Source organism: Dioszegia hungarica (genome assembly GCF_025882075.1).
Source record: "Dioszegia hungarica strain PDD-24b-2 chromosome Unknown MKK02contig_2, whole genome shotgun sequence".
Classification (NCBI taxonomy): domain Eukaryota; kingdom Fungi; phylum Basidiomycota; class Tremellomycetes; order Tremellales; family Bulleribasidiaceae; genus Dioszegia; species Dioszegia hungarica.
The window spans coordinates 1,231,837-1,259,250 of NW_026515766.1; the positions used below are offsets into that span (position 1 = coordinate 1,231,837).

Sequence of the window (27,414 nt, forward strand, 5' to 3'; positions counted from 1 at the left end):
GCCGGCATGAGGAATGAGGTGTTTCAGATGGCGTTTTTTTGTTTATGACATTTGGCGCTCACGCGTCCTTCGGGCGTCTAGACGGGCCACAAGGCCGTGAACAAGGTGCACCAGAGGCCAGCATATGGATGCTCACAGTGCAGTCTCGCTCTACGCATCCCGAAATGAGGGATCGTGGAGTCTCACGTTACGCTGTCCCACTTTCGACATCTGGCTCGAGTAAGCGTTCCTCGAACGTTCCTCGAGCGCGATCCGAAGGCCGCCAGACGGACGAGAATGCGCTCCCGAGTCCGGAAAAGACACAGAAGGGAGTCTTGTATCGCCCCGCGTGTCGGCTGCTGGGATTTGCCACCGACATCAATTCTGAGAGACCCATGCCGGAGTCGAACTCAGATCCTTTACTGCCATTTATTCATCATCATTAAAATAATTGTTTACATGAGCTACTAACGGTAAGAAGTGCCACTGATCATAGTGCCGATGCATCATTTTCCCGACGCGTTAGCCCAGGCGGTGTGTTTCATCGTCATAGAGAATTTCTGGGGTCTCCGGGGGGTGGCAAGAAGTGATAAGCGAAATAGCCGTTCCATCGTAACTTCTGTACTTCCCATCCATCCATCCATCCCATTTATACTGTGAAGCCTCATCATCCACCTCTCGCCATCCTCCCGAACAGCTCATACTCCGCAATGCCCAAAGAGAACAAGCCAAAGCCTAACAAGGAGGATAAGAAGCCGTACCAGAAACAGGCGTAAGTTCCGGCAAGCACCTCTTGATACGGAATGGCCATCCTGGGACCGCAGCTGACGTGCTCAGTTCAGCTGAAGCCGGTCCATCCAACGGCAAGGCTAAGAACAAGGCACCCGCAAAGAAGAAGCAGCCGACAGTCGCTGCCCAGGCGAGCACGAGCACCCCGGCCGTGGGACCTGCGGCGCCGGTTGTGTATGGGCCTCCTAAGTAAGTTTGAACTCCAGCAGCAGCAGCAGCAGCACCAGCACCAGCACCAGCACCAGCACAGAAGTAGCCTTATGCTGATGCTCGCAGCCGGGACCCCATGATCTGCATCGTTGAGTTGAAGCAAAAGATGAACTTCAATAACAACGAGCTCGTCTTTTTCGGCGGCATGCCTCGGGATGAGCTCCGGATGTGGGTATCGGACTTGCGTATGCACATCGCCCGCCATGATCAAGGTCAAGTCCAGCATGGGTCATTCGGCTCCTCGTCGTCATCGACCTCTTCCTCCACCGCAGTCGCGACCACCAACTCGGGAGCTTCGCACCCAGCCTCAGTCGCCTCCACTTCGGACCCCGCGCATGGCCAGCATGGTTCATTCGGGTCCCCATCCTCCTCCGTCTCTTCCGCTGTAGCGGCCGCGGCGGACGGCACGGTACTTTCGGACCCGTCCTCGGCCTCTGCCGATCCTACCCATGCAGAAGACCAGCCGGCCGCACTCGACTCCCCGTACCCCTCATTCCTCTCCTCCTCCGCCGCCACCGACCACCATTCGGGGCCCTCAACCCCTTCCTCGACCTTTACCAGTCCACTCCTTGCGGCGTCTAGTCCCCCTTCGACTCCATCGTCAGGTTTCTCCCCTTCGACGTCCGTGCCCAGTAGCCCGTCCGCATCGTCTCCATCCGCGTCCTCTTCGCCTTCGTCCGTTCTCGTCACGCCCACCATCGGTGGTAGGGCCCGGCTCGCTGCAGAAGACCAGGTCGTCGTCACGGAGGACTTGCCTCATATGCTATATATCCCGGACTCGCCCTCGCAGGTGCAAGTTTGGTGGGAGACCCACCCATACAAGGACATGGGGTATGAGTCGATCCGCGATATGTGGGGCGATGACGACTTGGAGTAAGACTCGCTCATCGGGTGAGTTCCATTCTTCCCTTCCTTGACTTTGCAAACATCCAGCTGACATGGCAGGTTATGCACAGCCGCACCCGTACACACAAAAAAAAGGCGGATCTATACTTGAGGGAGGTACATTGTATAGCCGTCTTCTAGTCTGAGATATGTATGCAAGAAGTAGCTTGTTGCATCGATATCTCTATCATTATAAAAAGCTAAGATTCTACCTAAGATCCCCTCATCTCCCTTCCTCCGCGCCGGCCTAGTTCCTATGTGGCACTCCCTGGACTACTTTTGGGTACGCCTGCTCAATCATCTGATACAGCCCCGGAGATCGCTCAGCGAGGACGTGTGGGTCCTCCCCGAGCCCAACAAAGATGGTGGAGACTCCGGCGTCCTGCTGAATCAGCTTGTGATCACCTTAACGGATAGGGAAACTCACGATGGCAGCACCGAGAGTGGAGCCCATGTTGATACCGATAAGGAAAGAGTACAGGATGATAGGCCTGTGGGTAAGCTACTGCTCTTACCCTGATGGTGTACCGAGAAGCTTACGCAGAGTACTGTCCACCAGAGTTGTATGCCGGGTCCGTGACTGCCAAGTCAGCTTCTCCCTCTTATCACGATCGAGCCGAAGATGCAGCTTACATCGGAGGTAGAGATACGCAAACAGTGCGCAGAGGAACCCATTCAGGTACGAACCCCACATGAGCACTAAGATATCAGCTTTGTCCTGTGTCCACGCTGTCTACCTGGCAGCACACAAAACTGACCGGATCCGACAAGCGAGTCGTTAACGAGCGCATCGACTCCGCGGTCGCACATGAGCCTCCATGTATCCTTGGCAGCGGGAATCTGGAGAGTCAGCTTGAACACCTCCGTAGCTCAGTATTGCGGATCTCCGAGCTTACATAGGCTTTGCCGTAGAGAGCTGTAGATCGTCAGCTTGAGCCTACCGCGAAACGGTGACGGTAGGGAAGCTCACCGATCTCAATGCTAAAGGGGAAGGTGGTCAGCTTCTCAGTCTACGCGTCCCATCCGGCTTTGACTCACTAGGCATCTGGACTGTCAGCTAGAAGACCGACCAAGGAGACGATTTCGCAGACTTACATTTGTTGAAGAATTGGACGAGACCGGAGATGCAGCTGATACAGCAGAGCGCCTAGGTGGTCAGCTTCCGCGTCGTCTTAAACCACCGGCGGTCAGCTTACGCAGCACGAGACGATCTGCCCAATCACTACTGGTGTAAGCTATTGCTCGATGCTCGAAAAATGACCTGAGAACTTACTATCTCCCTGACCGCTCTCATACTGGTTGATCGCCTGAACAATCAATCTAAGCAGCTCCAAAATCGTCACAATCAGACTTCCAAACGCGATCGAGCCGAGTGAAAGGGTTGTCGAGCGGATAAAGGACTTGAGAGATGCGCGCTTAGGGAGTCCTTGGCCGTTCGCTGCTCGTGGGCCGTAGTAATACCATCCTGATATATCAGCTCTTCCCGTACACTAGTCTAATTGGGCTAGCTTACCGCCATAAATCCCTCCTGCAAGAGTACAAAGGATGACATTCGCAATGACCTGGGACAACCACAAGAACGCAAACGTAGCATAAAAGATCAGACCCGCGACTTTACCAGAGGAGCAGGTGCCGTCGCAGCCTGGAGATCCCGGCGTCCACTTGACGTAGATTGCGATAGCGGTGAATGCGTACCAGACATTGACGGCGGTTTGGAGGATGAGGCCGAGGATGACGATGAGGTACACGACGGGGTGGTGCTTGGTGATGTCGATGGTGGTCTGGAGGAGGAGACGCGCAAGGGGGATGCTGATAGGATCAGCTAGGGTGCGGAGGAGGGGGAAGAAAGGTGGACTCACCGCTTGCGCATGGCCCAGTAATAGACTACCGAGATGAGGGCGATGACGAGGAAGATGACAGCGCCGGACCAATCTGCGGTGTCAGCTTTAGCTGCAGGTCAAATTCCCTGCGGGATCTGCACCTCACACTTGATATAGAAGTAGTCTGCATGGGTCAGCTGCTTTCCCAGATCGATGAGACAAGTGGAGCTCACAGATGCAGATGGCGATGTTCAGCAGAACAGTCAAAGCGAGCGAGATCTCAAGGATGATCTTGGTGAATGTCCGGACGAGCTGCATATGTCAGTTGGTCGTCCGTTGGATCCCAAAAAAGTGTCAACTCACAGCCAAGTAGAGCAGAGCAATGACAAATCCAATACCGCATGTGATGAGGAAGAGGTAGAGGGTGTGGCTGTTCGTCAGCTTGATGTACCATGGCGATGAGCACGCTATGACCTCTCTAGCTCACTAGTCCAGCGTCACAGCCGTCCCCGTTCTACCCCGACCACCTCCAACCGCCCCACCCAGCCCATTGACCGACACAAACGTCTTGATGGCGATCCCACTCAGCACCGCAAAGCCAGCAATGGCCGCAATGAAGAGCACAAGCGGGATGATATCGTTGATCCGCTTCCTAGGCGCAAAGCGAGGTCCGGTCTTTTCGTCCGCCTGCGAGAAGGGCGCAGTATCGTACGCCGCTTGTTGCTGTTGCTCGGTGTTGCCATAGTTGGCCGAAGAGAAGTTTTGCGCCTGAGGTTGTGCTTGAGACGGGGGAGGAGGCGCAGAGGGAGCCGCGTATGGCTGGGAAGGCTTCATCCCGTAGTTCTGCCCTTGGTAATCCCCGTTGCCGTTCCCGTGACCGTTGGCATGGCCGTTCTCGTGGTAGTTGGCCGGAGCACCCGCCGGAGGAGGATAGTGCTGTTGCTGCTGCTGATGAGGGGGAGGAGGCATCGAGGGAGCCTGGTAATTGCTTCCCCCGTACCCCTGCTGGGGTACCGCCGGTGCCTGATATCCTCCTCCGTACGCCTGCTGTGGCTGGCTCGAGGGCGTCTGGTAAGAGCTGAGGGTATCGGCAAAGTGACCCCTGTCAGCATCTCCAACAGTCGCCCCGCCGGCTTGCGGCTGGGAGTTGTAGAACTGGGCAGCGCTCATCGTTGAGGCAGGTGATCAAAGGGAGAAGAAGGGAGCTGGGAGGGTCAGCCGGTGACCTCTGGGGTAGCGAACTGTGGACCGAAATTCTACCTGCTATCGGAGGAAGCACTTACTGACGTTCTCAGCTGCTTCTCGCTGTCTTGGGCTGCTGTCTAGACAGACACAGAAGGTGCTGAGTGAGAAGGAGGAACGCAAAATGTCTGAGCCTATAAACAAATGATCGGCAGCTCCATCAGGGTCCAAATTTAGACTCTACTTATTACGCAATGATGGAATGCCGCTCAGATCCGTGCGCGTAAGCTTTAGTACGTCATCGAGCAGCGGTCATCGCCGCCGAGCCACGCAGCTAACCCCGGGTATATGAGGAATGTGGCGGCGACTTTGCTTCCGCAGCTGAGCTCGAGCTCAATGAGGCCATGATGCAAGAGGTATGCCTAGCGGCGAGCTGTCTTACATCTATACCGTCTCACGCTCATATTTCTCTACAGCCTCCGCTGCAGCTGCTCAGGCAGACCGCGGAAAAGAAGCAGCGCGAAAAAAGAAGGGCAACCACACGTGCCTCGAGGCTCGAGCACCCCTTTCGCCGCTGCCTATTATACGCTCGTCCCTTGTCGCGTGCACCTCTTCCCATGGTATATCGATAGGTAACGCTCTTCGACCATCACCTTCAGCACATCGTCATCGGCAGTATGTATCGCCCGCAGGCCGGACGTCAATTTGAGTATCCCCCTCAGCAGGGGTACTCGAACCCCCCGGAACATAGCAATGGACCGCAACAGGTCCAGGCGTCCGGGTATCCGCAGGCAAGGGGGCAGCAATTCGCCAACAGCGGCAGTCCGTTCAGTCAGGGACAACAGGGACAGCAACAGCAGCAGCCGGGTCCGCAGTATCATCCCCCACAGCAGCAACAGCAGCAGCAGCAGCAAGGGCAAGGAGGTCAGCAGCAGGGAGGAGGAGGTCCGAACGGGTCGACAGCGGGGGATGCGCAGAGCCAGGCGAATAGCGGGCCGGCGGGACAGGAGATGAACCTCGCTAGTGTGCTGCATTACTTGCAGAGCGAGTGGAGGAGGTGGGAGAGGGATAGGAATGAGTGGGAGATTGAACGTGCAGAGATGAGGGTGAGTTGAGGCATATGTGATGGAGGGGAATAAAAGGCTGATATGGTGTAGGCGAGAATTGCGCTTCTGGAAGGTCAGAGACGATCGGCCGAGAATCTCAAGGTGGACCTATTGAGGCGGGTCAAGATGCTCGAATATGCGTTGAGGCAGGAGAGGTGAGCTCAATATCATGACACCTGTGGTTGTAGGGGATGAGCTGACCGCCAGGACCAAGACAGTCAGTACAGTCAGTAAGGGGGCTATAGCTGCACCGTCACGTCTATCGACATTGCAAGACGAGGACAAGCGGGAGGAGAAAGAGGGGAGTGGAAGCGAAGGAGGAAGTGACGAAGGATGTGAGCTCAGTCTTTTGCCACCTCTCCGGCTCCAAGGCACAAAGCTGATGTCATTTAGCGCAAGACAGACCAAAAACCAACGGCGTCCACCCAGCAGCTGTCAACTCCAGCCTCAACATGAACACCATGGCGTCCCGCTCGTCCGATTCGCCCTGGAAATCAATAGGCACCGCGTCAAAAGATCCAAAAGCTCGCGCGAGAAGTAGAGAGTATCTGAAGCAGTACGTCCAGCTACCGACATCTCACGCCTCGCTGCGGAGAATCATAGCTGACCCTCCAGATGTCTCCAGGAAATCACCTACCTCACCTCCCCTGGCGCGCTCAATCCCCTCCCCGCACGTCCGCCCGTCGTATTCGAGTTCGACCCCTCGTCTTCTTCGTCCCTACCCCACGAGGCCGATCAAGCGAGAGCGGCCGACCGGCCAAGAAAGACATTACCGGAGAATTCGGGGCCGTCATTGTTCGCTCGAGAGAATGAGCAAGGGCAGAAGGCGAATCTGCCAAATGGGGATCAAGCGGAGGCGACTTCATCTTCATCTTCGGCCCCACCACCTCCTTCGGCTTCCACCACTGCCCCACCTTCTGATCCAGCGCCCACCCAGGCGCCAGCACCATCATTATCAAAAGAGGACCGGTCACTCTCCGTCCCTCAGCTCGACGTTGACCCCTCCGCCCCTCCCCCCTCTTCCCCCGCGCGCACTATCGTCGGATTACCGATGGACGACTCCGAACCTCCTATACCTCCTCCCTCCTCCTCCACGTCCAGTCCAGCAGAAGGAGAGGAAAAACAGATCCTTACCGCCATCTATCGTCCCGAATCCAAAGCGGCCTGGCGAGAGGAATTACGAGCGGCCAACGAACAAGCTGAGGAAGCCAAGCGGACGCGCTCTGCTTCTGTATCTTCGTCGGAAAGCGGGCAGCCGAGCGACGAGGAGCAACTCCAGAGCTTGACGCTGAACGTGGAGGAGGTGGAAGAGCGGGGCGAGGAGGTAGAGAAGACATGGACGAGTCGCAAGGTGCTCAAGAGCCATTTGGACGTGGTGCGTGCGGTGGCGTTTGCGCAGGGGCCGGGGGTGATGCTAGCGAGTGCGGGAGACGATTGTACGGTTAAAGTATGGTATATGGAGGCTGGGGCTGTCATGTCGCCAAAGTAAGTCTCAGCTACCTCATCCTCCCCGTTTCAACTATGATACCGCAAGGGGGATACAGCTGATACGTCAGACCCAATTCGGCCGAAATAGAACCGATCATGACGTACCGGACCCACTCTGCCCCCATCACATCCCTAACCATCTCTTCACCCCTCTCCACGATCTTCTCGGCCTCGCTCGACTCTACCATCCTCGCTTGGCGCCTCCCCCTACCCTCGTCGGACCCTTATGCGCCCCATGACCCGGCGAACCTCCTACAGGTCCTCGAGGGACATACCGATGCCGTCTGGGATCTGTGCCTTGTGCCTTCGCGCTCGTCCTCTCTATCCTCTGGCGCCGGCAACAGCGCGAGTGTCAACGACACCGTCAAAGGAAAGAAGGCGTCTCCGCAAGTCCAGAAATCACTGCTCGTTTCGGCCTCAGCGGACGGCACCGTCAAGGTCTGGGAACATACGCGACATTGGACACTGAAAAGGAGTGTATCGTTTGAAGAGGGCATGAGTCCGACGTGTTTGGCGGCGTATGCGGTAGAGGCGGGCAAGGTGCTCGTTGGATTTGTGGATGGCCGGGTGGGGCTGGTGGATGTGGAAGAGGGAGGGGAGGTGGTTTATTATGGGGAAGCGGCGGAAGGTGAGTGATGCGTCCCTTCTCTTGTGTCAAGGTTTGGCGAAAAGATATCGAGCGAGGCGAGCGATGAGGACAGCGTATAGTCAGGGAACGTATTATAGGGCCAGAGCTGACGATCTAGGTGGAGCCAGGCAGGTCAATTCTGTTCTGTGCCACCCGACTTGGCCGGTCGTCATGGCCGGCTTCGAAGATGGGTATATACGCATGTACCATGCGAATACACGTAAGTCTTCTTTCTCACCTCTCACCTCCTCGCTTCTCCGTCTCCTCTTGGATCCTCACCTCATCCTGGACGTCCCTGTTCTAGAGCATTCGCTGACCAATTTAGCCTCAGCCACACCAGCGCACGAGATCCTCGCCCACCCCGCCGCCGTAACCTCCATCGTCATCTCCCCCTTACACCCTCACTCCCTCCTCTCATCCGCGTCAGACTGTTCTATCCGTGTATGGGACCTCGCAAAACGGACGTCTGTCCAGGATTGCCCAGGACATCGACAGCGGGCAGGCGAAGGGGTGGTGGGGCTGGCGAGGCACCCGGAGTTGCCGGTGGTGGCTAGTGCGGGCGCGGACGGGGTTGTCAGGGTGTGGAGTGCGGCGTAGGACGAGGGTTGCAGGGGCGGGCTGAAGGATGTACAGCTGAGTGGAGTCTAGGCTCGAGAGGAGAGCTCCACGTCGAGGTCGGTGGTGTGGCGGACGAGTAGGGGTACAATAGAAAGTATAGGGAGGAGTGCAATATCCAGAAGTAAACGCAATGTCACGCCATAGAACAGATCTACCTATCAAGTATCGCCTGCACATATCTGAGAGGACATGGAGCAGCTCGTGGCAGGGATAGCTCAGACTGATCAGATGCGGCTTGCAGAGAACGTGTTTGATTACGGTAACCTTGCAAGTCGGCGTACGACAGTCGACAGATGATGATAGGCGTTATGTACCATACTATGATACTACAAGCTGCGCTACGCCGCTGCCAGCATCGCGACGACTGCTCACCGACAGCGCTGGAGGAAAAGTTTTAAACCGACTTCTTGCCACTCATCACCTCTTAAACCGACCTTTTTTGTATGATGCTTTTACAAGGCGAGTTGTAGGCTTTGTATCAGTTGGAAGAGCATGAAATACATTGAGTCCATCCGCGAGACTCCTAGCTACCCACGCATACCCTCAGAGCCGTTCTAGCTGTGCCACAGCCTCCGACATGACCTCTCAAAAGTCGTCCATATATAGCTCTGGGAAGCGCTCTTTTTGAAGCTCACACGCCAACCGACTCATCCTGCTGCCCAGATTTCGCGCTGATAGGTACATGTGGCCCCCAGGATACCACTCGTCAAGATTTCATCCCGCTATCAGTCCGCACTGGTTGTAGATCGGCTGACTTGTCACCGTCTATCGATTTTGAAGGTCGGTTTAAGAGGTGCTGGGTGGCAAAAAGTCGGTTTAAAACTTTTCCTCGACAGCGCTGAGCTTCAAGCCCTTTCAAGCCCTTCTTGGCTCAATGGCCATGCAATCTGTCTGCCGGATATACGCCTTCTGGCGCATTTAAGGTTTCGGTTCCGGGAAAACTCCGAGGCTCAGCAGCCAGGAACCCGTGCCGTCCGTTCGAACCTTATCTCCGCGCCCCTGTCCCTTCAGGCTGTCAGTCCAAGTGAGGAAAACACGGTACCAACGAGAGGGCGGAAGTATGTACGCTGTGTCATTGCTGTTGGGACGATGTAGCTCGAGCTCGCCTGTGGGTTATTCATTCCACACTCATCGATACTTATCATCGCCTCACCTCACCTATTAATTCATTTACGAGCTCGCTACCTGGCACGATGCGATCCCTCGCCCACCTCGCCTTCCCGCTCCTAGTTCTGAGGGCCTGGCTGGTACTGTCGAGTCCTAGTCCAGGCTCGGAGTCAATGCCATACCCACTTACTGTCACTGCGCTCGGTACAGACGGCGAGAAACCCATCGGAGCGGCTACGGAACTGGTGGTCTGGCCTGGAGTCGCCGCGGGCTACAGAGCGGGGCGGGATCCTATAAGCAACGCGGAACGTCTTAAGCGGTATGTCCTAATTCACCCACGATATGGATCTGGAGCCCTGAGCCCATGGGCAGAGGTTTCACGTAGTACCTGATCAGAGGGACAGGATGGATGCTGACAGTTTAGAGACTTACCGCTCAAGTCGCCGCGTAAGCTATATCAGCAGAAGAAGGGTAGGTCCACATTGCTGGACTACTAAAAGCGTGGGGTACTCGAGAGCTGATCGTGGCAGTTATCACACCGAACCTCAACAGGCGGATCAATAATGCGCCACCCCAGGCGCGCGCAAGCGGAGGGTCAAGGGTGTACACTACCGACGGGGATTGCTATACCAATATTAATTGTAAGTCGGGTTCCCCTGCCTTCGCTTGTCTATTGGCGCCCCCTCGCCCGGTATGCGGGCGCGGGTGGCGGGCCGACGGCGAGTGGGCCAGACTAGATCGTCTGCTCTATGAAGCTAGCGTTGACGCTGACGAGACAGTCCAAGAACAGTATAGACTCACGTACACCAGCCTCCAGGATCTAGCGGACCAGTGCGCTGCGAGGCAGGACGACTATAATGCCCGAACGGCCGGATCAGGATTCCCTACGAGCGCTACGTTTGCGCTGGGAATGGTGATCAATAATTGTTTTCTATCGGCGACGTTGAGCGGGGCGGGACCGTGTGATGCGTCGAACCTTGTGCAGTACGTGCCTAGCAATTAGAGCAGAGGATGGGCGCGGCGCCTATCTATGGGGGAGAAGTCGGTCGTGAGCTGGGGTTTTGGGATCTGGAGGTCATATGTAGTGGTATAATGGATGTATACTGGTTCTTCACAGAAGTCGCAGCTGATTTTCCTGGCTGCTCCGGCACTCTCACTAGTATGGTGGACTTTGAGCGAGATGTGACCGCAGAGGGGAGCACTGGGACGAATTTACGTACAATAGCAGAGAATGGGAGAAGAGGGGAAAGATACTCGTATCTCCATTTTATCGCCAACTTGGCCCCCGCCCCGCGGTCAGGGCGAGGCAGGGGTCGGAGATGGAAGGATGATTGCCTGTTGAGTATGACACATGTCGAAGATAGTCGATGAGGTTACCTAGGACACCGTGTCAGTGGCGGAGAGGAGGGGTTCGTCGAGGTAGCCCTCGATCACAAACGACAGGACAGCTAGCTCATTTCACATTTCTGTCCTTTCATCTGCATGGTAATAGGTTACCAGGCAGGCCTCTCCAATCACTGCGAGGGTGAAAAGGGTGAAAGGAACATAGCTCAGTAAGACCAGAGTCATCGTGTGGCCATCATCTGCATGGAAAGTATACCGACACATCAGATGACATCAATTGGAGTCAGTCAGACGGGAAGGAAGGAGAATCAGCCGCGGGACACTCGCGGCCACTCAGCCTCCAACCTGGAGTCGTATCCAGATCGGCTCTCCTGTGACGTCCCCGCTGGGCAGAGGAGTCCATCCCTGGATGACCGAATCGCGAGAATCTCGTAGTCCCCCTCCGATGTCAACTTCGACTCTAAGATGATCAGCACCGAGCTTGCCTGTGCATCAGAGATGGGATCTTGGACAGACGGGAACCCACTGTCGCTGAGGGCAAGCATGCGAACATCTGGCGCGGCGCCGGTGATGTTGGTAAAGTAGCGGAAGAAAGTACCATCCGGGGCATCTTCGGACATCCGGGAAGGCTGTCCGATGATGGACGCGCGGGCGGTCTCGAAAGTGGCCATCGTGAAACAGAGGCTGGTGTGAAATGGTTGAGTGAGATGAGACGCTGAAAAGCGGTGTGGCTTGTGAGTTGGGAGTACAGAATCAGGAGGTGGGGTCGGCCGAGACCTGCCTTTATATCACTCCGCTTGCCTCTTGCTGTCCGCGCACGTGCATTGTATCACTCATGGTCATGATATATCAGCTTACTCATCTGCAAATATACGCGCACGTGCTCAGCTGAAGCAGGCTAGACCATCGAAGGCGCTGAACAGCAAGGGATGAGGCGATTGAGTATCGATGAGCGGTCGGAGTCACCGAATGATCCATTCTGATCAATGGATAATAAAGCGCACGTTACAGCCACGCTTTGTACACTCTGAGCACACGTGCCCAGCAAGCAAGATAGTAGGAGGGGTGGAGCTACTAAGGATGGCGACCGGTGACGGTCAAACTCTATAGAGGGCTCGGTCGTGAAAGGAGTGAAAGTGCGGACGATGCTCGGCGCTCGATCGACAACGTCGCGACCTCCGGGCAGAACAAGCAGCATCAGTAAGATTAGATGCGCGAAACATGGCTGACTCAGTCGCTCCTTATGACGGCCTGAGTCACAGCTTCGCACTTGGCGATAGGAGACGATCAATCACGCTGTGAAATCAGTATGGGGACCATTATACAGGATGTGCATCACGCGTCCACGCTGACGTCCACACCCAGCACGTCCCCAATAAGCCTCTCCCCATCCTCATCACTGATCATCGTCGACTCAGCCCCACCTCTCCTTTTCGAGATCCACTGATATCCCTCAAGCAGTAAGCTGTCGGAGAGGGGAATGTGATATTTCGCGAACAGGCGGATGAGGGAGGCGATGGTGCTGATGGCTGTGCGAGACTCGGGTGTTATTTCCTGCATTATCAGCTCTGCAACTTCTTACACCACGCCACAGTCCCACACTGTGTGAAAGAAAATGGGAACAAGATTTACGTCGTTGACGTTGCTATACACCCCCTCCGCACCAAACCCATCCCCCTCCGCTCCCCCTCCTACCCCCTGTCCCTGTCCGTCCCCCTCCACAGCCGCCTTGGTACCCGCCGAGACCCACACCCATCCATTCAACCCTAGAATTACATCGACGCCAGTCGGTCCACACGGTGGTGGGAGGTGGTGGAAGTGTGATTTGAGACGGCGAATGAGGTGTGGCGGCAGAGGTTGGAGGAGGCCGTTTCGGAGTTTACCGTATTTGAGGGAACGGGTATGTAGGGACATGGCGCCGTCTCCAAAGAAAGCTTGGACTTCGGCGACGAGGAGCTGCATGTCAGCTGGGGCTCGATGAGGGTGGTCTATGGTAGTATGTGATGAGGGCGATAAGAAGAGCAGCTTACATCGCCTTCAGCCAGGAACTCTCGCATCTTCAGCGCATCCTGCTCCACTTTTCTCCTCTGTCAAGTCAGCTGGACTGCCTGAATCGGAAGCTAGAAGTTAGCGAGCTCACCTGTACACCGCCCGGCAGGTTGACACTCGACAACATCAAAACAGCATCCTGTCTTGCATTCGCATCGACCTTCCACCTCGACGAGCCGACTTCGACGATACGCCCAATGACAAGATCGCCTACTTCAGGGGTATATCTGGAGCTCTCAGCTGTGGACCCTTGTGGAAAGGATCGGAATCATCTGAGCTGACTGACCTCGATTTGAGTGGTTTGACAGAGATGAGCTTGTTCACCCGCTCAATCGTACCTGCGACGGACGACACCACTTGCTCATCCTCCACGTATGTGCCGTGGCCCCTATATAGTCAGCTCCCGATCTGTGTCCAGGTGCATAGGAGCGATTCCGCACGACCGAGCTGACCCACCTCATGTAGTCTTTTGAGCTCGTGATACTCTCTCCCGGCCCGACGATATTCTTCCCTGCCGCCCCAAGTTCCCCTGAGCTCCCTTCTCCGTACTCCTCATCGATGTCCATCTGATATTTCCTCTCGTCCGCAGCTCGGTGGTAGGATGTCGGTACGGCATCCGAGGTAGGGATGGAAGATAGCGGAGCTCGGGTCGATATGGAGAACATGATGAGGTGGATCGGTCTTGATCGCTCGCTTTCTGATGAAATTCGGCCGTTAAGGCTCGTGTGCAATTTCTAGAGAGGACGTTCTGATGCAGTAAGATACGCTGAGCGATACGTTGAGCGAGCTGTTGTGGGAGGTTGGGCGAGAGAAGGAGACGATGGATAGCCTCGATACTTGCAATTGCAGCTCTTGATCTGGGTGGAATTCTGAAACGCGCGGAGATTGAGCCAAACTCCATAGCCTCCACTCCACACAGCGCTCGCCACCTGCAACACCCAAGCCATCCCTTGACTGTACATGGTCTTCAGCTATGCCAACGGCACTTAAGAAGAGATAGCACAAGCCTCGACATCGAAAGAATAGGCAGAATGGAGTTCCAGGCAAAAGATCTGCTCCTGCTCGTTTGGGTTCATGGGTACGTTCCACCCGTCTTCGTCTCCCCTGCCGGCGTGTGCTGATTGGCAGATTCAAAGGGACCGATGTTACCTTCGAGGCATTCCCAGAGCGTGGGCTTCCCCTCTCACATCGATGTTTGTGGGCATCAGCTGACTTTGCCGCAGGCGTATGCCATCTTCTGAGGGCGACGCACCCTACTTTACGCGTGGAGAGTAGGGTGTTCCCAGCGTATGAGACCCGAGGAGAGCTTGTGCGTTCCTTCAGCTTTCTCGTGCGGTCTCTCGCTTGGGAGGATATAGAGCTGATCCATCTAGAAAGCCGCCACCCTTGCTTTCGTAGACTGGCTGACAACCCTCGTTGTCCAGCTTGAGGTGGACCATGGAGCCGGCGGAGGCGCGGGCAAGGCCAAGATAGTGCTCATGGGTCACTCGTGAGCTGAAATTGCTGGACGCGTGATTTCTACGGGGCTCACAGTAAATGGGAAGCTGACGCACATAGCATGGGCGGATTGCTTATCGCTGATGCTGCACGAGACATCGCTGCGAACACCAGGGAAGGGGACACGATGTGGCCCAAGGTCGTCGCGCTCTGTGCTTTCGATACACCTGTAAGCTCAGCGTTTCTCATTGCAGCGAGGGTCTCAGCTGACACAGCAGTACCTCGGCCTGCACCCTGTAAGTTGCCCTTCCCATCTTCCTACTATCAAACCGTAGATCTTAGCTGATATGATCTATAGCACGTTTTCGTGAGCTGCTTTCCAATCGTAGTGAATAGTACCAGCTGACGATATAGAAACATGGCATATCGACCGCTGCGGGGTACTACGAGACCGCTCGTACAGTTGCCAATACGATCGGCTTCATATCCCCAGCGGTCCTAGGCTTGGGAATGGGCAAGTTCGGGTCTTCCTCGAACTCCGCTAGTACTTCTAAAGGCGCATCACCTACCGCTTCCGGCTCAACCACCCCGCCGATGAAATCATCCTCATCCAAGCCTGTATCGCGTACTGCAACTCCTCCGGCCTCCTCATCGACTACCACCTCCACATCCACCGAAAAAACCACAGCAACAAAGTCCTGGCTACCGTCCATGCCCGCCATGCCCGCTGTCACTCCCAAGACATGGTACGGCTTCGGCGCGGCTGCTCTTGGGGCAGCCGCAATGGGCACAGCTTACTACCGGCGGGAAGACTTCGTCAATGGTTGGAAGTGGGGCGCGGAGCACATGACGTTCGTGGGCAAGTTATGGGATCAGGAGGAGATGAATGCTCGGCTGGACGCGATCGATCAGTTGGACAAGAAGTACGGGATACGATTTTGGAAGTGAGTCTCGCTCCAATAGCCTGCTCTTACGATGGACCGCAAGCTCATACATTCAGCTACTACACCCACCTCCCACCCAAACCACCCGCCCACCTCGTTACACGCACATTCACGATCCTTCCTCCTCCTTCCCACTCTACGTTCTCTCGCTGGGTACCCGCGACGAACCACCTAGCGACCGACGAGGCGAACGCGCACATGTACATGTTTAACGGGAAGACGAATGATGGGTTCTACGATATGGGGCTGGCGGTTGTACGTGGGATCGGGGAGAGGGTGGAGGAGGAGGGCGTGGTGAGGGGTGGGCCGGGGCCGGGGTTTTGTGATGCGGATGAGAAGATGGAAGTGGATGAGGAGGAAAAGATAGAGGCGGGTCCTGGAGAGGAGAGAGACGGAGCGGGTATACCGGGATTGGAAGGGGAAAAGGGGGCCTGGGGGAGATAGCCTTGTGTGGGGATCACCGCAGACGGGATACTATAGTCGTGTCTGTTTCTCTTCAATCTATATATCTACGGTACAAGATCTTGTATAGTATATGCAGGGTATATCTAGCTACTGCTCACGTCGTTTGGGTATATCACACATCCAACCGACAGATATCGTACGACAACAGCTCAGCTCGATCCCTTCTCCATGATCCGCTTCGCCTTCTCCCTCCCCCTCTTCGCGCCCGCCCTCTCATCCTCCCCATCTTTGCCCTTCTTCTTCCCCTTCTCACTCCGCTCATCCACCACCTCCCCCTTCCGTTCCGCATCTTTTAGCTTCTCCGCCCGCTCCTTGGTTTCCTCCGCCATTTCCGAAGCTTCATTGATCGTCTTGTCAATATCAATCTTTTCGTCCTCGTCATCTTCCCTTTCATCCTCGTCATCTTGCTCCTCTTTAGCTTCTTTCGTCCGCGAGGTAGAGGTAGGTGAAGAGGTGGACATTTGCGCACCCGGCGGAGGGGAGAACTTGTCCATACTGGCCAGATTCTCGAGTTCGCCTTGCCATTCAAGATCGTAGTCGGCTGCTATCCGCTTGATTTCGCGTCGGAGGGTTTTGGCTTCGGCGACTGTGCGGAGTCAGCTTAGTGTGCCCCGACGTATACTCGTATATGCGCGGACTCACCCATCTCTGTCCATTTCTCGATGTCCAAGCCGTGCTTGTCGTACAAGCTTCGCTGGCGGGCCGTTATTGACAAGTCGAGCAGCGAGGAGTAGCTGACTTCGCGGTTGTGGTACTGCTGCGTCAGCCTTTGCCTGCTTGTTGCCTTAATTCTCGCAGGACCCGCGACTTACAATGAGGAAGCCTGTACCACATAGCAGAGCCGCAAAGCCCGTCGTCCACGTGACTGGCTCCATCATATCCCAACCAGCTTCGGTAAAGAAAGCTATTTAGTCAGCCTTGAGCTTGACACTTCGATACAAGGACTAGAGCTCACTGAAGCGGACGACTGCAGCCCAATAGACCGCCCCGACAGCTAGAGCAGTTGTACCGAGTCTTCGTGCCGACCTGTGGGCCGCCAGATCGACCCTGTGGAATCAGCCCGGATCCCCACCCGTGTCCCCACCGATGATCGCACATGCCAACTCACTCCTTCTTCTTCTTGGTCAAAGCCCCGAGCTCCTTACTCAGCTTGACAAGCCGTCCCCTCAAAAACGTCGTCCGACTCGCAAAGCTCGGAATGACCACCTCGACCGTCACTCCTTCCCCTGCCGGTCCCAACCCCTCCTTCTCCTCCGGCTTGATGACAATCTTGAACCTCTCGTTCAGGCTCGAAGACTGTTTGATAAAGTCACTAAGGTCGGTACTTTGGGACCAAGATACCTCCTGCCATCTCCCCTTGGACTTTTCCCTCTCCGCTAATCGGGGCCCTCCATCCTGTCGCTCTCCTCCTCGCTCGCCCTCGGCGTCGCCATCGCCCTCGGTCTCCGCACTCCGGAGATGACTCTCCAGATCCGCTTCTTGCCCGGTAAGAGCGAGGTAGGTGATGTCGACATTCCGTTCCGAGGAGGGTAAAGAGCCTGTTATGAGCCTAGAGAGGTGAGAAAGGGGCTGAGACGGATGGAGGAGGAAGGCAGTCGGGATCGTATCTGTCTTCTTGGCGGAGCCGGAGCTTGTACCGTTGAGGGAGGTAGGAAGCGGAAGGATGAGTTTGAAGAGGTGAGAATTGGTAGGATCCAATCGACCATAGCTGTCCGCGGTGGTCCATGACCCGGCAGTAGGTAGTTGAGCGGGATTGAAGTCGCTGCCCGCCTTGGCATTGGCCAGGAACTGGCTGTGGGAGATATCGGTTGCCCCCTGGACCTGTTGTTGCTGTTGTTGGTGCTGGTGCTGTTGTGGCCGAGAAGACGACGCGTGCAGGGTCTGAAAGCGAGGGATCGGACGGGGTCGGAGGAGCTGCCTAGGTAGGCTAGCGAGGGGTCGCGCCATACCTCTCCTCTCTGCGTAAGGCGATAACAATTCAAGCTTTGATCAGCATAGACATCGCTCGCCTTAATCGCCTTCCAGGCAGCTTGACGTCATACCAGGATCCTGTGGGTTACTGTTCATATACCGCCGTTGTCATCCGCGAATCTACCAGCCTTTGTGGCGCAGTGGTAGCGCGTTCCGCTCGTATTGACGAAACGGATAGGTCCTGTGTTCAAATCACAGCTGAGGCAGTTGCGAAATTTAGCTTTTTGCCTGTCCAGGCTCCTGCTTTTTTTGGCTGGCCTTTGGTGCTCAAAGGACGGGGAGTGGCGCCAGGGCTGGCTGAGTGTGGCGGTCTATGTCGAGCCTCTTCCAGTACGTGATCTCCTTGGGAATACTCCAGCTGGTACGAGGGGGCTGGAGCGATATTTTTTTACGCTCAAGGCGCTCACGAGGCGATGGGTAGTATTCGATCTGGCCGGCGTGGAGGCCATCGTATGCGGGGCCCAGGGGATGTAAACATGTCTCATCTGAATGACGTGCGGTCTCACCATGCCGCGCTGTCACCGCATCGGAGCCGGGAATGATGTCAGGTGACTAGGGGCTAGGGTACTCTCGCCACTGTTTGCGGCAAATAACGACTCGTCGACATAGCGAAAGTTCCCCTCCCGATCTGGCCAACGGATCATATTGAGCTCCTGTGACGTATCACCCACTCAAAGGCACGGTGGAAGATGCGGCTGCGGCCGGTATGAGCTATCTGAGAGGGATTCTTGCCCCTTCAGTAGCGATGAAGCTGCTTGACAGCCTACGGCTCCGATACGTGCCGTTCCGCGCCGAAAGTCTGGCGATCACCTCATCGCCTTCCTTAGCACTGGTCTCAGACTGGTCGGATCCGCCCCGGCTCTGTGCGTCACTGCGGCATATCCATGCAACAGTCCTGTGACGACGGTGATGTTTCAAGGAGCGTTTGGGCAGCTGTTTGGGGCCCCTATATATTTGAGTCATTATATGCATCTTCCTGCTATACTGGCTGGACCACCTCCTACACATCTAGCACACAGTAGAGGAACCCCAGCTTGATCAATGGCGAGTACAGGAGCTCAGAGAAGGATCATGGGCACGATCAGGAGGCGTGGGGGGCCGGGGAATCGGGAGTGGGGGAGATGAGGAATGTGAGCGATCGAGCCAGCCCCTGAGCTCACCCTGCGGGATGTGCGGGTCACGAAGGATGAACGAATGAAGCTGATACTGTGCAGAGACTCTACCATCCATTTCTCTTGCGTTCTACGCCTCGTTGTGGTCTCCACACCCTCCCCGATCCCTCCTACCCTCCTCGACCCAATGCACCCCTCCTCGACAAAACGTCTAAGCGACCACCACATCCCCGGATGAACGACTAAAAGATACGGGGCTAGATGACATGGCATGGTGGCTATGTGGGGGGCAGCGAAGTCAGGCGCGTCTACTCAGGGTGGGGGAGGAGACCTCTAAGACTGTTCGAGGAGGGGATGTCTCAGCCATGAGTGGCGCACCAGGCGATACCTCGTCAATCCCTACGACCAGGAACCAAGGGCTGGATGTTATGGAGGATACGATGCTGCTCAGATGGGGTTTAGACGACGGAAAGACAAGCGCGTCCGCTCAGGGAGGTTGTGGAGGCTACTGAGACGGTCTGAGGGAGGAATGTCTCAGCTTTGAGCGGTGCTCCTGGCGGTGTGGCGACTTTGTCGAGGATTGGAAGCTCTGGAGTAGAGGTCATGGAGGGCGAAATGGGGCTCGACGAGATGGGAGGCTGGAAGGCAGGAGTGACGATGCAGGGAAGTGGACGGGATGTGTGAGACTGGGGACGGGAAAATGCCTCACATCCGAGTAGGGATGAAACTGCTCTGTGAGTACCGCCTCTGCGACCGCCACCAGACTTGTGGCTGTCCTCGCTCACGATTTCGGGTGAACAATGGCCAACATCCTCAGATACCCCCTCTCGTCAAGTCCCTACCTGCCGAGTTTCTTCGCTCCCACTGACCGATATTCCATGGCAGTGAGTACCCTCTATATCGCCAGCGCTTTCCCCCTGTACTCCCCGCCTCGCGCGTGCTGTCGCTAACCCCTCAGTAGAGCCCTTCCCCGCTTCGCTGTTTCTCTTTGCACTCCCCTTCCACTCCCGGTCCGCGATATCTCCGAGCAGTGAGTCCCCTCTTCCTCGCCACCACACTCGCCCGCCGCTGCCCCCTCTCGCCTGTGCTGTCGCTGATATCAGGTACAGCCCTCGTCACCTCGACGACCCATAAGAGCCTCCTACCCGTGCACTTCGAAGCTCCCGAGGATGGTTTCGAGCAGTAAGTCTTCCCTCCATCGCTCTACATCCCACCTTTGCCCCGCGCCTGTCAGTACCGTAGCTGACCCCTCAGACAACAACAACGCCCCTCACATGGCAGTAATCTACCCCTGATCAATACTTCCAGCCCGTGACTTACCGACTAGTTCTGCTGGACTTGAGGGATTTACCGATGAGACTGGGCCAATGTCAACTCGCTCGTTGAGGCGTCTGGCGAGTCAGTGCACTGCTGCCTGTATGAAAGACGAAAAGACGGAGCCGGAGTCGAGAATATGAAGGATCAGCAAGGCTAGGAGGGGTGAAAGTATGGACATTCCCGCCCCTTGAGTCAGTATATAGGTGAGCCTACTCCAGCTGACTGATCATCGATTGACCTACCGGGACTTGAGCTGATCCACCACAGATGTAGCTGTGACCATGAACATCCCTCGCAATTTCGTTTTCCCAGCCGAGACCTGCCTACCTATTCAGCAGTCCCGCGCACCCTACATGTACCTGTCTATCGGCACGAGGGACAGACATCGCCGGCCTGGACGGATACTCTCCCTCCTGTTAGTCCTGTCCGAGGTCAGCCTATTACCGCCCCATACGTACAGCGCAGCTGAAGCGTAGGAATTGCTGCCCGAATTTCCGATTGGACCATATGTATGATCCGGGGAGTCTGTCTCCCTTGGACCGGCCGGTCGAGACTGGGCCTCAAGTGGAGCGTCTCCGCACTGGGTCACAAGATTTGGGAGAGATCAGCTACCCTCCACGTGCGACTGACTTACTGATCTTTCTCCTCTTGCTCAGCTTGCATCAGTACTGAGCTTCAACATTAGCTGAACCGTTCCCTCCGCCGTGGAGATGTGTGTGATGACCCGGGAGTTCATCTCCCTTGGACCGGCTGGTCGAAACTGAGCCGCAAGTGGAGCGTGTCCGCACTGGGTCACAGAATGTGGGAGAGATCAGCTCCTCTCCACCTGCTACTGACTTACTGCCCCTTCTCCTCTCGCTCAGCTTGTATCAACACTGAGCCTCAACATCAGCTGAACCGTACCCTCCGCCGTGGACAAGAATGTGATGGCTACGGCTCTATCAGCGGTACACTCCCACATGTTCCCCCATGCACGACTATCCAACTGCACCAAACAAAATAAGGGGGCATGCTGCCAAAATTTCGGACGAGAGGTGTAAGCTGACTGTATTCAAATGATGATAAGAGGGCGGGTGCCTGGATCAGCTTCGAGCTGGACGAACTGAGAGACTACTGACCTATGTGGTCCTAGTGCAAGCCTTGTGAAGGGCAACCGTACTAGTGAACGTGTAGCATCATTGGGAGTGCTCAGCGGCTCTTTCCAGGGACAAGGGATAATCACTCACGTCCTGCCCCTCTGACAGAAGAGACACTGATACTTGGCATCTGACGCATCGACCGCCAGGATTGCTAGACGCGTTCGCGTGTTGCTTGCTTGGTTGTAGGGCCGCTGATGGGATCAGCTCTCGGCCTACCTCACGGCTGACCGCACCATCAGCTTTTGTATCGCACGATGTAGCCATAGCTCCTGACGTATGATCAGCTCCTACGGCATCAAACATAGGGGGAAGTATGGATGACCTCAGCGGCAAATGAGGGGAATCGCTGCCATGATCATAGGGTCACTTACTGAATGTATGGCCCTCGTCAAGTCTCCGAGATCTTGCCCCAAGAGCACACCGTCCACACCTAAAGGATCAAGCACACACTCCGTCCACACCCATAAGGATCAAGCATAATCGATGGAGTCTACGAAGCAACTCATTCCTCCGTGTGGTCGTCCGAGCGCGACCTCGATTGCTCGGAAATCCCCACAACCTTCCGCCGGCTTCGTCGCCATGGGCATTCGATGACGACTATACAGCCTATCACTATGACGACAATGCAAGGTACCGGCTACATCTTCATATCGAACGAGAATGACGCGGTCGACGTCATAGTCAGAACTCGCTGCCCGGACCCGACCGAGACAAAGTCGAATCACAACAGTACCGGAGCACCTAGATCCGTCCGGTGCGAGCTGGACGCGGTGGCGCATGCATCGTAGCGGTAGCGGAAGGCTCAGGCCTAGCTATGCGCGGATGGCCAACCATGCAGGCCTGCGTGAGTAGCGATGGATACATCGGCATGCCTGCTGCGCTCGCTCTGTGCACGATTTTGGGAGGAGCGCTCAGCGTCGCGGACGTCCTGTACTCTCTCTATCTCGAGCTCCGGGTCGGACCATGCACGAGCTACAATTCTAGATCGAGTTGTATCGGCTCCGGCGACGAGATTGATTGAAAGCAAACAAGCGGGCATTGCCATGTCGTCACGGGGTAGCGGCTCCGCCCGTCACTTCAAGGTGACACAACGCGGGTCCAGCCTCTCAGCGCCAGGTATACTTTCATCATTTGCGACTCCCTCACGCGACTTACACCGCGTTTTATGGGTATCATTCGAAGCGGAGAGATCGTACGCAGCTGTCAGTGGTCGAATCTCATCTCTACGACTAGAATTGACCGAGATATCATCAAGAACATCTTTTCTCCCTCCCGCGTGAATAGGGGGATCCGTCTTGCTAGCTCTTGTCTCATGTCGTCCATGCTGTGCCGCTGATCTCTTATATAAGGTGGTCTCCCATCGTGCTACTGTGAGTTCTACCATCCCCCTCCACTTCCACTTCCACCTCAATCACCACCAAACTCCAACAACCCACTCACCCACCCTCTCCATCCACCTGCAAAACACTACCCGTCCACCTCCATCCACTATGTCGTCTCGCAAGGCTACCGCCAGACAAGCCTCCACTGGAAGACTGTAAGTCCTTCAACTACTGCCTATTCGGCAAAGCGCTGATAGATCTCTAGCGTCATGGACTACAAGCTCCTCATCAAATCTGAACCCCTCCTCGAACTCTCGCAGAACCGCCGCCAAAAGAAATCGTCTTCCTCCTCTACGCGAAAGACCAAGGCGGCCGTCAAGGGCCCAAAGACGGTCAAGAAGGTTGTCAGCAAGGCGTCCATTGCGGCGGTCAGGAAGGGGGAGAAGGTCAAGCTGGCGGCGGAGAAGGAGGAGGAGGCGGAGGTGGAGGAGGCAAAGGTGGAGGAGGCGAAGGTGGAGGAGGTGAAGGCGGAGGGGGTGGTCATTCCGATCGGATCTCCTCTGTTCGGTTTAATGCTGGTGCTGGAGACCCATGTCTTCATGGATGCACTCGCGCCTGGATGGGACGTAGGGAACGGGCAGGAGTAGGGAGTAGATAGTGTGGGGGGATGTGCACGATGCAGACAAAATTCGCATGAGCTAGTTGACCAGCCAGGACATGAATAGCTCTCAAAGATACGTTATCGTCGTCCCCATCTTCCAAATACCCTTAACCTTCCGCATCCACCATCCCAACCAGGCCCTCATCCACTCTCTCGCCCCCCTCTCCCTCGTCCTCTTCAATCTCGCCCTCACATCCGCCATCGCATCCACCGCCATCGTGCTCTGTCCCGCCGTGACCACCACCTCGGCCGCCTTCCCCACTGCCTTCCCTAGCAGCTCGTTCCGCTTCTTCAAGATCCGCCGCCGTATGCTCAGGATGGTCGCCAGGACGACGATAAGGGGTATGGGGATGCTGATGGCAGCGAGGAGCCAGGAATTGGAGACGATGGGGCGAACGCGGAGTTGCATCGACTTGGGGAGGAGCGAGAGGAGGGATTCCCAGCTTGCGCCTGTCCGGGTTGCCGGGGTATTGTTTGAGCGAGGGATCGGCTGACCTCTAGATCGGAGAGGGACGCGGGACGAGCTAGCTGGCGAGTGGTTAATATATAGCGTGCTGGGCATGCTGGATTTGGTCGACTGACTCCCGAGCGCCTCCTTCTCGTCCTCCGCTTCGTCCGTCCTGCCCCTCCCGTCGGCGCTGGCCTTGGCCTTACCCTCGACGGCACGATCACGACCTCGAGCCGACCTGCGAGGGACAGCCAGGCGGTCGACGACGGAGTGGGGTCGAGCGGTAGCTTCGCTGGAGCTGGACGAGACCGATGAGGTGCGTGAACGGCCATTGCGGGACGACGCGGTCGATATGGATTTGGAGGGGAGGATACCGGATGATGATGGACTAGGGAGCATCATGGACCTGGACGGGGATGATGGATTCGAGCGGTTCTTTGGCCGTGATTCGGCCGAGCGGATATGGCGGTATAGATTCTGTAAAGTCAGCTGGATCTTCTTTGCGGCCGGATGCAACTGATGACTCGTAGACCTTAACCCGCGACAATCATCCTCTAGCCTCAGACGGAACTCCCCAAATCGATACCACCATACTACCATACCCGTCTTACTCCTCTCTGCAGGGCATAGCACCCTCTCTCGACGTTTCCCCCGACATCTTTCCCTGTTCAGCCCTGCCACCTGACCGGCCTCTTACGCCTCCCGTCTCACTTTCCCCCTACCACCCACTCATCAGGCACACGATCATGCCTTGACCGATGGCTGACAGACAGAACGGCTCAACTCACCTCTTTTCGCTTGGACCCCATCACGCCTTCCCCCTCCAAGAATGCCCTCGCCATCTCCCACTCTCCCTCCCGGACCAGCACCTCCCCCACAAACAGCTCCGTGACCTTCAAATACCCCTCCCTCGCCCCTTCCGTCCGCTTCCTCTCGCCCGCATCCCCTCCGGCACCGTCTTTACTACTGATCCGCTCAAGCAATTCATCCGGTAGAGCCGAGATCCAGTCTTCCGCTAGACGATGCGCAAAGTCCAGCGCTGGGCCAGCAGGCTGGAGCTTGAGCGCCGCGAGGAGGAGCGTTGATATGAGCGATGGGGGAAGGATCGCGGATGTGGTATCTGAGGGAAAGGAGTGGGAGGCGCAAGTACGCTGCAGGTGAGATAGAAGGACGTCCGGGGCGGCTGGGGGAAGAAGGCGCGGTATGTCTTCCCCTAGCTCGGACGAAGAGGTAGGTTTGGGGTCGGAGTAGAGCGAAACCGTCGAGCTGATGTACAGCTTCAAGACCTTCTCTCGCCATTCCCCTACCTCCTTCTCGTCCCCTGCTGCTGCAGGAGCGGAGAGATCATACCACACGCCCGAAGGACCAGGCTTGGCAGCGAGCAGATCGAGCAGCTTGTGGAGCGTCGAGATGGCCTTGCCGTGATCTCGACGCACGAACGCCTGGACGGCCGTATTGTACAGGATCTCCAGGGCCGAGGAGGACGCCGACCGTGAAGACGACGGCGACGGAGATGGGGAGGGGCGCTGTCGGGTGGGCGTGCTCTTAGCTGCAGGCATAATGTGCGGTATGATGATGTACAGTTGAGAGATTTAGAAGCTTTGGACCGACCGGGTATATGAGGCCGGGAGATCCGTGCGTCCAAAACAACCAGCTCGGCTCGGGCGGCGGTCGGGAGCAGAATTTGGGCGACCAAGACGAGCGAAACGGTAGCGAGCTCGACCTTTTGAGCGATGTCGATCATATACTTCGTAAGATGAGATGACGACAACTCCAGCGAGTCGCGATAGCGCCAAGTCCATCCTTAAGGCGGCTCATGAACTCCTGCAGCCCCCATCGGCTCTACCGACCGACCGCCTTGAGCTCGGACGAAGGGTCCAGGCGTCCTGGAGGGCGCTACCGGAGAGCTGGAACGAGGGACTCACCACTATCGCAAAGGACCTCGGCGAGGTTAATGGCGGATCTGGCAGTGCTGAGGAAGAGCTGGAGGAGATAGGCACCTCAATAACGAGATCAGCTAGTCCACGGAAGCAGGGAGCAGTAGACCTGCTGGTTGGGCTGAGATGCCTGGACCTGCTTGTGGGACTACAGGCGATTTTGATCAGAGAGTTCTGGCCAGCTGAGGTGCGAGGGGGAGAAGCTCGAGATTGTAAGTTCAGCTGATGGTTCCAGTCAAATACTAGAGCTGACTGATAGTCATCCTCGGGACGGCCGACCTTCGTCTTCTGCGCCTCCTTCTCGCACAATCCCTCTCACTTCTGTCTACCTGTTCGAATCGCTACCTCGCTTCCCTCCACTCCTCAGGGGCAACGTCTCCCAACGCGGATCCACCCCTCAAAGCCATCCTCGTGGCTTTACTCTCGCTACTTCGGCCGACCCCTCCCCCTCCTTCGCCTGGACCAAGCGCTCCTCGGCACCTACCTCCCACAACGATCACTCAGCTTCTCATCACATCGCACCTCCCAGCTATCCTCCTCTCGGCAGTGACGCTCGGCTACACTCCATCTGTCCGGCCAGAGGTGCACGTGGACGTACGGCGGAGCTTTCTAGCGACTCTGGCTACCCTTCCGCCCTCTCAGGCGCTACTTGCCTTGTCGGGCTCTCTAGGCCTCACCGCCAAGCCCTCTCGCATATCCAGCACCGCGGACCCCTCATCCACCACCTTCATCTCTGGACCAGCCTATCCCGCCTACATCTCCAGTACCATCCGGAAACAGCTCTCCGCGCAGCTTCTCCGCCCGACCGGTCCCCGCGGTCTCCTGCTCAGCCTCTTCGGCGAGCGCGCCCTCTCAGACGCGGAACCGGTGGAAGAGAAGAAGGTGCAGCACGCTATCGAGACACTGCGGCGCATCCCGGGTGGGGTCGAGGAGGAGCGGTACGTCCAGCACGTGATCATGGAGTGTCTGGACCTGCTCGCTCCGCCTGCAGGGACCGGCAAGCCTGCGCCGAGGGCGTTCAAGGCTGTCGCTGCTGGTGTCATAGGGGTCTGGCTGGGAAAGGAGGCTGCTGGGGAGGCGCTGAGGGCGGCATTCGGGGTGATCGATGTGGGGGAAGAAGGGAAGCAACAGAGGGCTATAGCGACCCTCGAGATGCTCATCGGGTATACGGATCCGGCACATCTCCCTGCGCTGCTCGATCTCGTCGTTAGACCGATCCTGCCCGCTCTCGAGCTGCTCGCCCATCCCCTCTCTCCGGTACAACGTATCGAGGAAACCAGCACGGCGGCTACGGCGATACCGAGCGAGGTAGAGGAGGAGGCCGGACGGCATACAGCGGAGCTCGCTCGGGAGGTGCTGGAGACGTATGAGCGGGTCACAGGGCCACGAGAGGGGGTGGGAGGGGTCTGAGGGGCGGGAAGTACAAAACTGGCTCTAAGCCAGATTCTGCGCGTTA

The 27,414-nt window shown here is 56.6% G+C and overlaps 10 protein-coding genes and 1 non-coding gene across 11 annotated transcripts; 6 read left to right on the plus strand and 5 right to left on the minus strand.

Moving 5' to 3' along the window:
* Window positions 1-689: 689 nt before the first annotated feature.
* Window positions 690-1,855, plus strand: MKK02DRAFT_39862 (uncharacterized protein; the record flags this gene model as incomplete). The annotated part of the gene is made up of 3 exons (XM_053090812.1): window positions 690-751; window positions 817-957; window positions 1,045-1,855. The coding sequence occupies 3 exons, from the start codon at window positions 690-692 to the stop codon at window positions 1,853-1,855; spliced, it is 1,014 nt and encodes a 337-aa protein (XP_052949325.1).
* Window positions 1,856-2,110: 255 nt separating this feature from the next.
* Window positions 2,111-4,517, minus strand: MKK02DRAFT_19511 (plasma-membrane choline transporter-domain-containing protein; the record flags this gene model as incomplete). Its single annotated transcript, XM_053086105.1, has 13 exons — window positions 2,111-2,245; window positions 2,291-2,354; window positions 2,404-2,443; window positions 2,497-2,562; window positions 2,622-2,732; window positions 2,959-3,010; window positions 3,060-3,085; window positions 3,137-3,328; window positions 3,377-3,672; window positions 3,723-3,813; window positions 3,917-3,995; window positions 4,047-4,113; window positions 4,171-4,517. The coding sequence occupies 13 exons, from the start codon at window positions 4,515-4,517 to the stop codon at window positions 2,111-2,113; spliced, it is 1,566 nt and encodes a 521-aa protein (XP_052949326.1).
* Window positions 4,518-5,542: 1,025 nt separating this feature from the next.
* MKK02DRAFT_39864 (putative nuclear mRNA splicing, via spliceosome-related protein) lies at window positions 5,543-8,684 on the plus strand (the record flags this gene model as incomplete). The annotated part of the gene is made up of 8 exons (XM_053090813.1): window positions 5,543-5,971; window positions 6,023-6,126; window positions 6,179-6,306; window positions 6,365-6,527; window positions 6,587-7,456; window positions 7,528-8,087; window positions 8,206-8,307; window positions 8,413-8,684. The coding sequence occupies 8 exons, from the start codon at window positions 5,543-5,545 to the stop codon at window positions 8,682-8,684; spliced, it is 2,628 nt and encodes an 875-aa protein (XP_052949327.1).
* A 1,214-nt stretch (window positions 8,685-9,898) lies between these two features.
* Window positions 9,899-10,815, plus strand: MKK02DRAFT_29589 (uncharacterized protein; the record flags this gene model as incomplete). Its single annotated transcript, XM_053087860.1, has 4 exons — window positions 9,899-10,131; window positions 10,237-10,283; window positions 10,343-10,453; window positions 10,592-10,815. The coding sequence occupies 4 exons, from the start codon at window positions 9,899-9,901 to the stop codon at window positions 10,813-10,815; spliced, it is 615 nt and encodes a 204-aa protein (XP_052949328.1).
* A 1,676-nt stretch (window positions 10,816-12,491) lies between these two features.
* MKK02DRAFT_39867 (exosome complex exonuclease rrp4) lies at window positions 12,492-13,870 on the minus strand (the record flags this gene model as incomplete). The annotated part of the gene is made up of 6 exons (XM_053090814.1): window positions 12,492-12,710; window positions 12,789-13,112; window positions 13,187-13,243; window positions 13,297-13,432; window positions 13,492-13,593; window positions 13,662-13,870. The coding sequence occupies 6 exons, from the start codon at window positions 13,868-13,870 to the stop codon at window positions 12,492-12,494; spliced, it is 1,047 nt and encodes a 348-aa protein (XP_052949329.1).
* Window positions 13,871-14,236: 366 nt separating this feature from the next.
* MKK02DRAFT_39868 (uncharacterized protein) lies at window positions 14,237-16,030 on the plus strand (the record flags this gene model as incomplete). The annotated part of the gene is made up of 9 exons (XM_053090815.1): window positions 14,237-14,283; window positions 14,334-14,374; window positions 14,429-14,514; window positions 14,579-14,694; window positions 14,763-14,871; window positions 14,921-14,938; window positions 15,001-15,009; window positions 15,057-15,586; window positions 15,643-16,030. The coding sequence occupies 9 exons, from the start codon at window positions 14,237-14,239 to the stop codon at window positions 16,028-16,030; spliced, it is 1,344 nt and encodes a 447-aa protein (XP_052949330.1).
* Window positions 16,031-16,200: 170 nt separating this feature from the next.
* MKK02DRAFT_39869 (uncharacterized protein) lies at window positions 16,201-17,998 on the minus strand (the record flags this gene model as incomplete). Its single annotated transcript, XM_053090816.1, has 5 exons — window positions 16,201-16,637; window positions 16,694-16,805; window positions 16,864-16,955; window positions 17,007-17,098; window positions 17,160-17,998. 5 exons carry the CDS (start codon window positions 17,996-17,998, stop codon window positions 16,201-16,203), a joined length of 1,572 nt encoding a protein of 523 aa, XP_052949331.1.
* Window positions 17,999-18,148: 150 nt separating this feature from the next.
* On the plus strand, window positions 18,149-18,228 carry MKK02DRAFT_t19. The gene has a single exon. It is a non-coding gene; the product is annotated as a tRNA-Thr (tRNA).
* Window positions 18,229-20,088: 1,860 nt separating this feature from the next.
* On the minus strand, window positions 20,089-22,635 carry MKK02DRAFT_29594 (uncharacterized protein; the record flags this gene model as incomplete). Its single annotated transcript, XM_053087861.1, has 10 exons — window positions 20,089-20,227; window positions 20,280-20,376; window positions 20,455-20,525; window positions 20,694-20,774; window positions 21,086-21,124; window positions 21,293-21,332; window positions 21,355-21,389; window positions 21,678-21,781; window positions 21,962-22,020; window positions 22,422-22,635. The coding sequence occupies 10 exons, from the start codon at window positions 22,633-22,635 to the stop codon at window positions 20,089-20,091; spliced, it is 879 nt and encodes a 292-aa protein (XP_052949332.1).
* A 1,005-nt stretch (window positions 22,636-23,640) lies between these two features.
* On the minus strand, window positions 23,641-25,580 carry MKK02DRAFT_39871 (uncharacterized protein; the record flags this gene model as incomplete). Its single annotated transcript, XM_053090817.1, has 2 exons — window positions 23,641-24,498; window positions 24,810-25,580. 2 exons carry the CDS (start codon window positions 25,578-25,580, stop codon window positions 23,641-23,643), a joined length of 1,629 nt encoding a protein of 542 aa, XP_052949333.1.
* A 202-nt stretch (window positions 25,581-25,782) lies between these two features.
* On the plus strand, window positions 25,783-27,368 carry MKK02DRAFT_39872 (uncharacterized protein; the record flags this gene model as incomplete). The annotated part of the gene is made up of 2 exons (XM_053090818.1): window positions 25,783-26,170; window positions 26,218-27,368. 2 exons carry the CDS (start codon window positions 25,783-25,785, stop codon window positions 27,366-27,368), a joined length of 1,539 nt encoding a protein of 512 aa, XP_052949334.1.
* Between the last annotated feature and the right edge of the window lie 46 nt (window positions 27,369-27,414).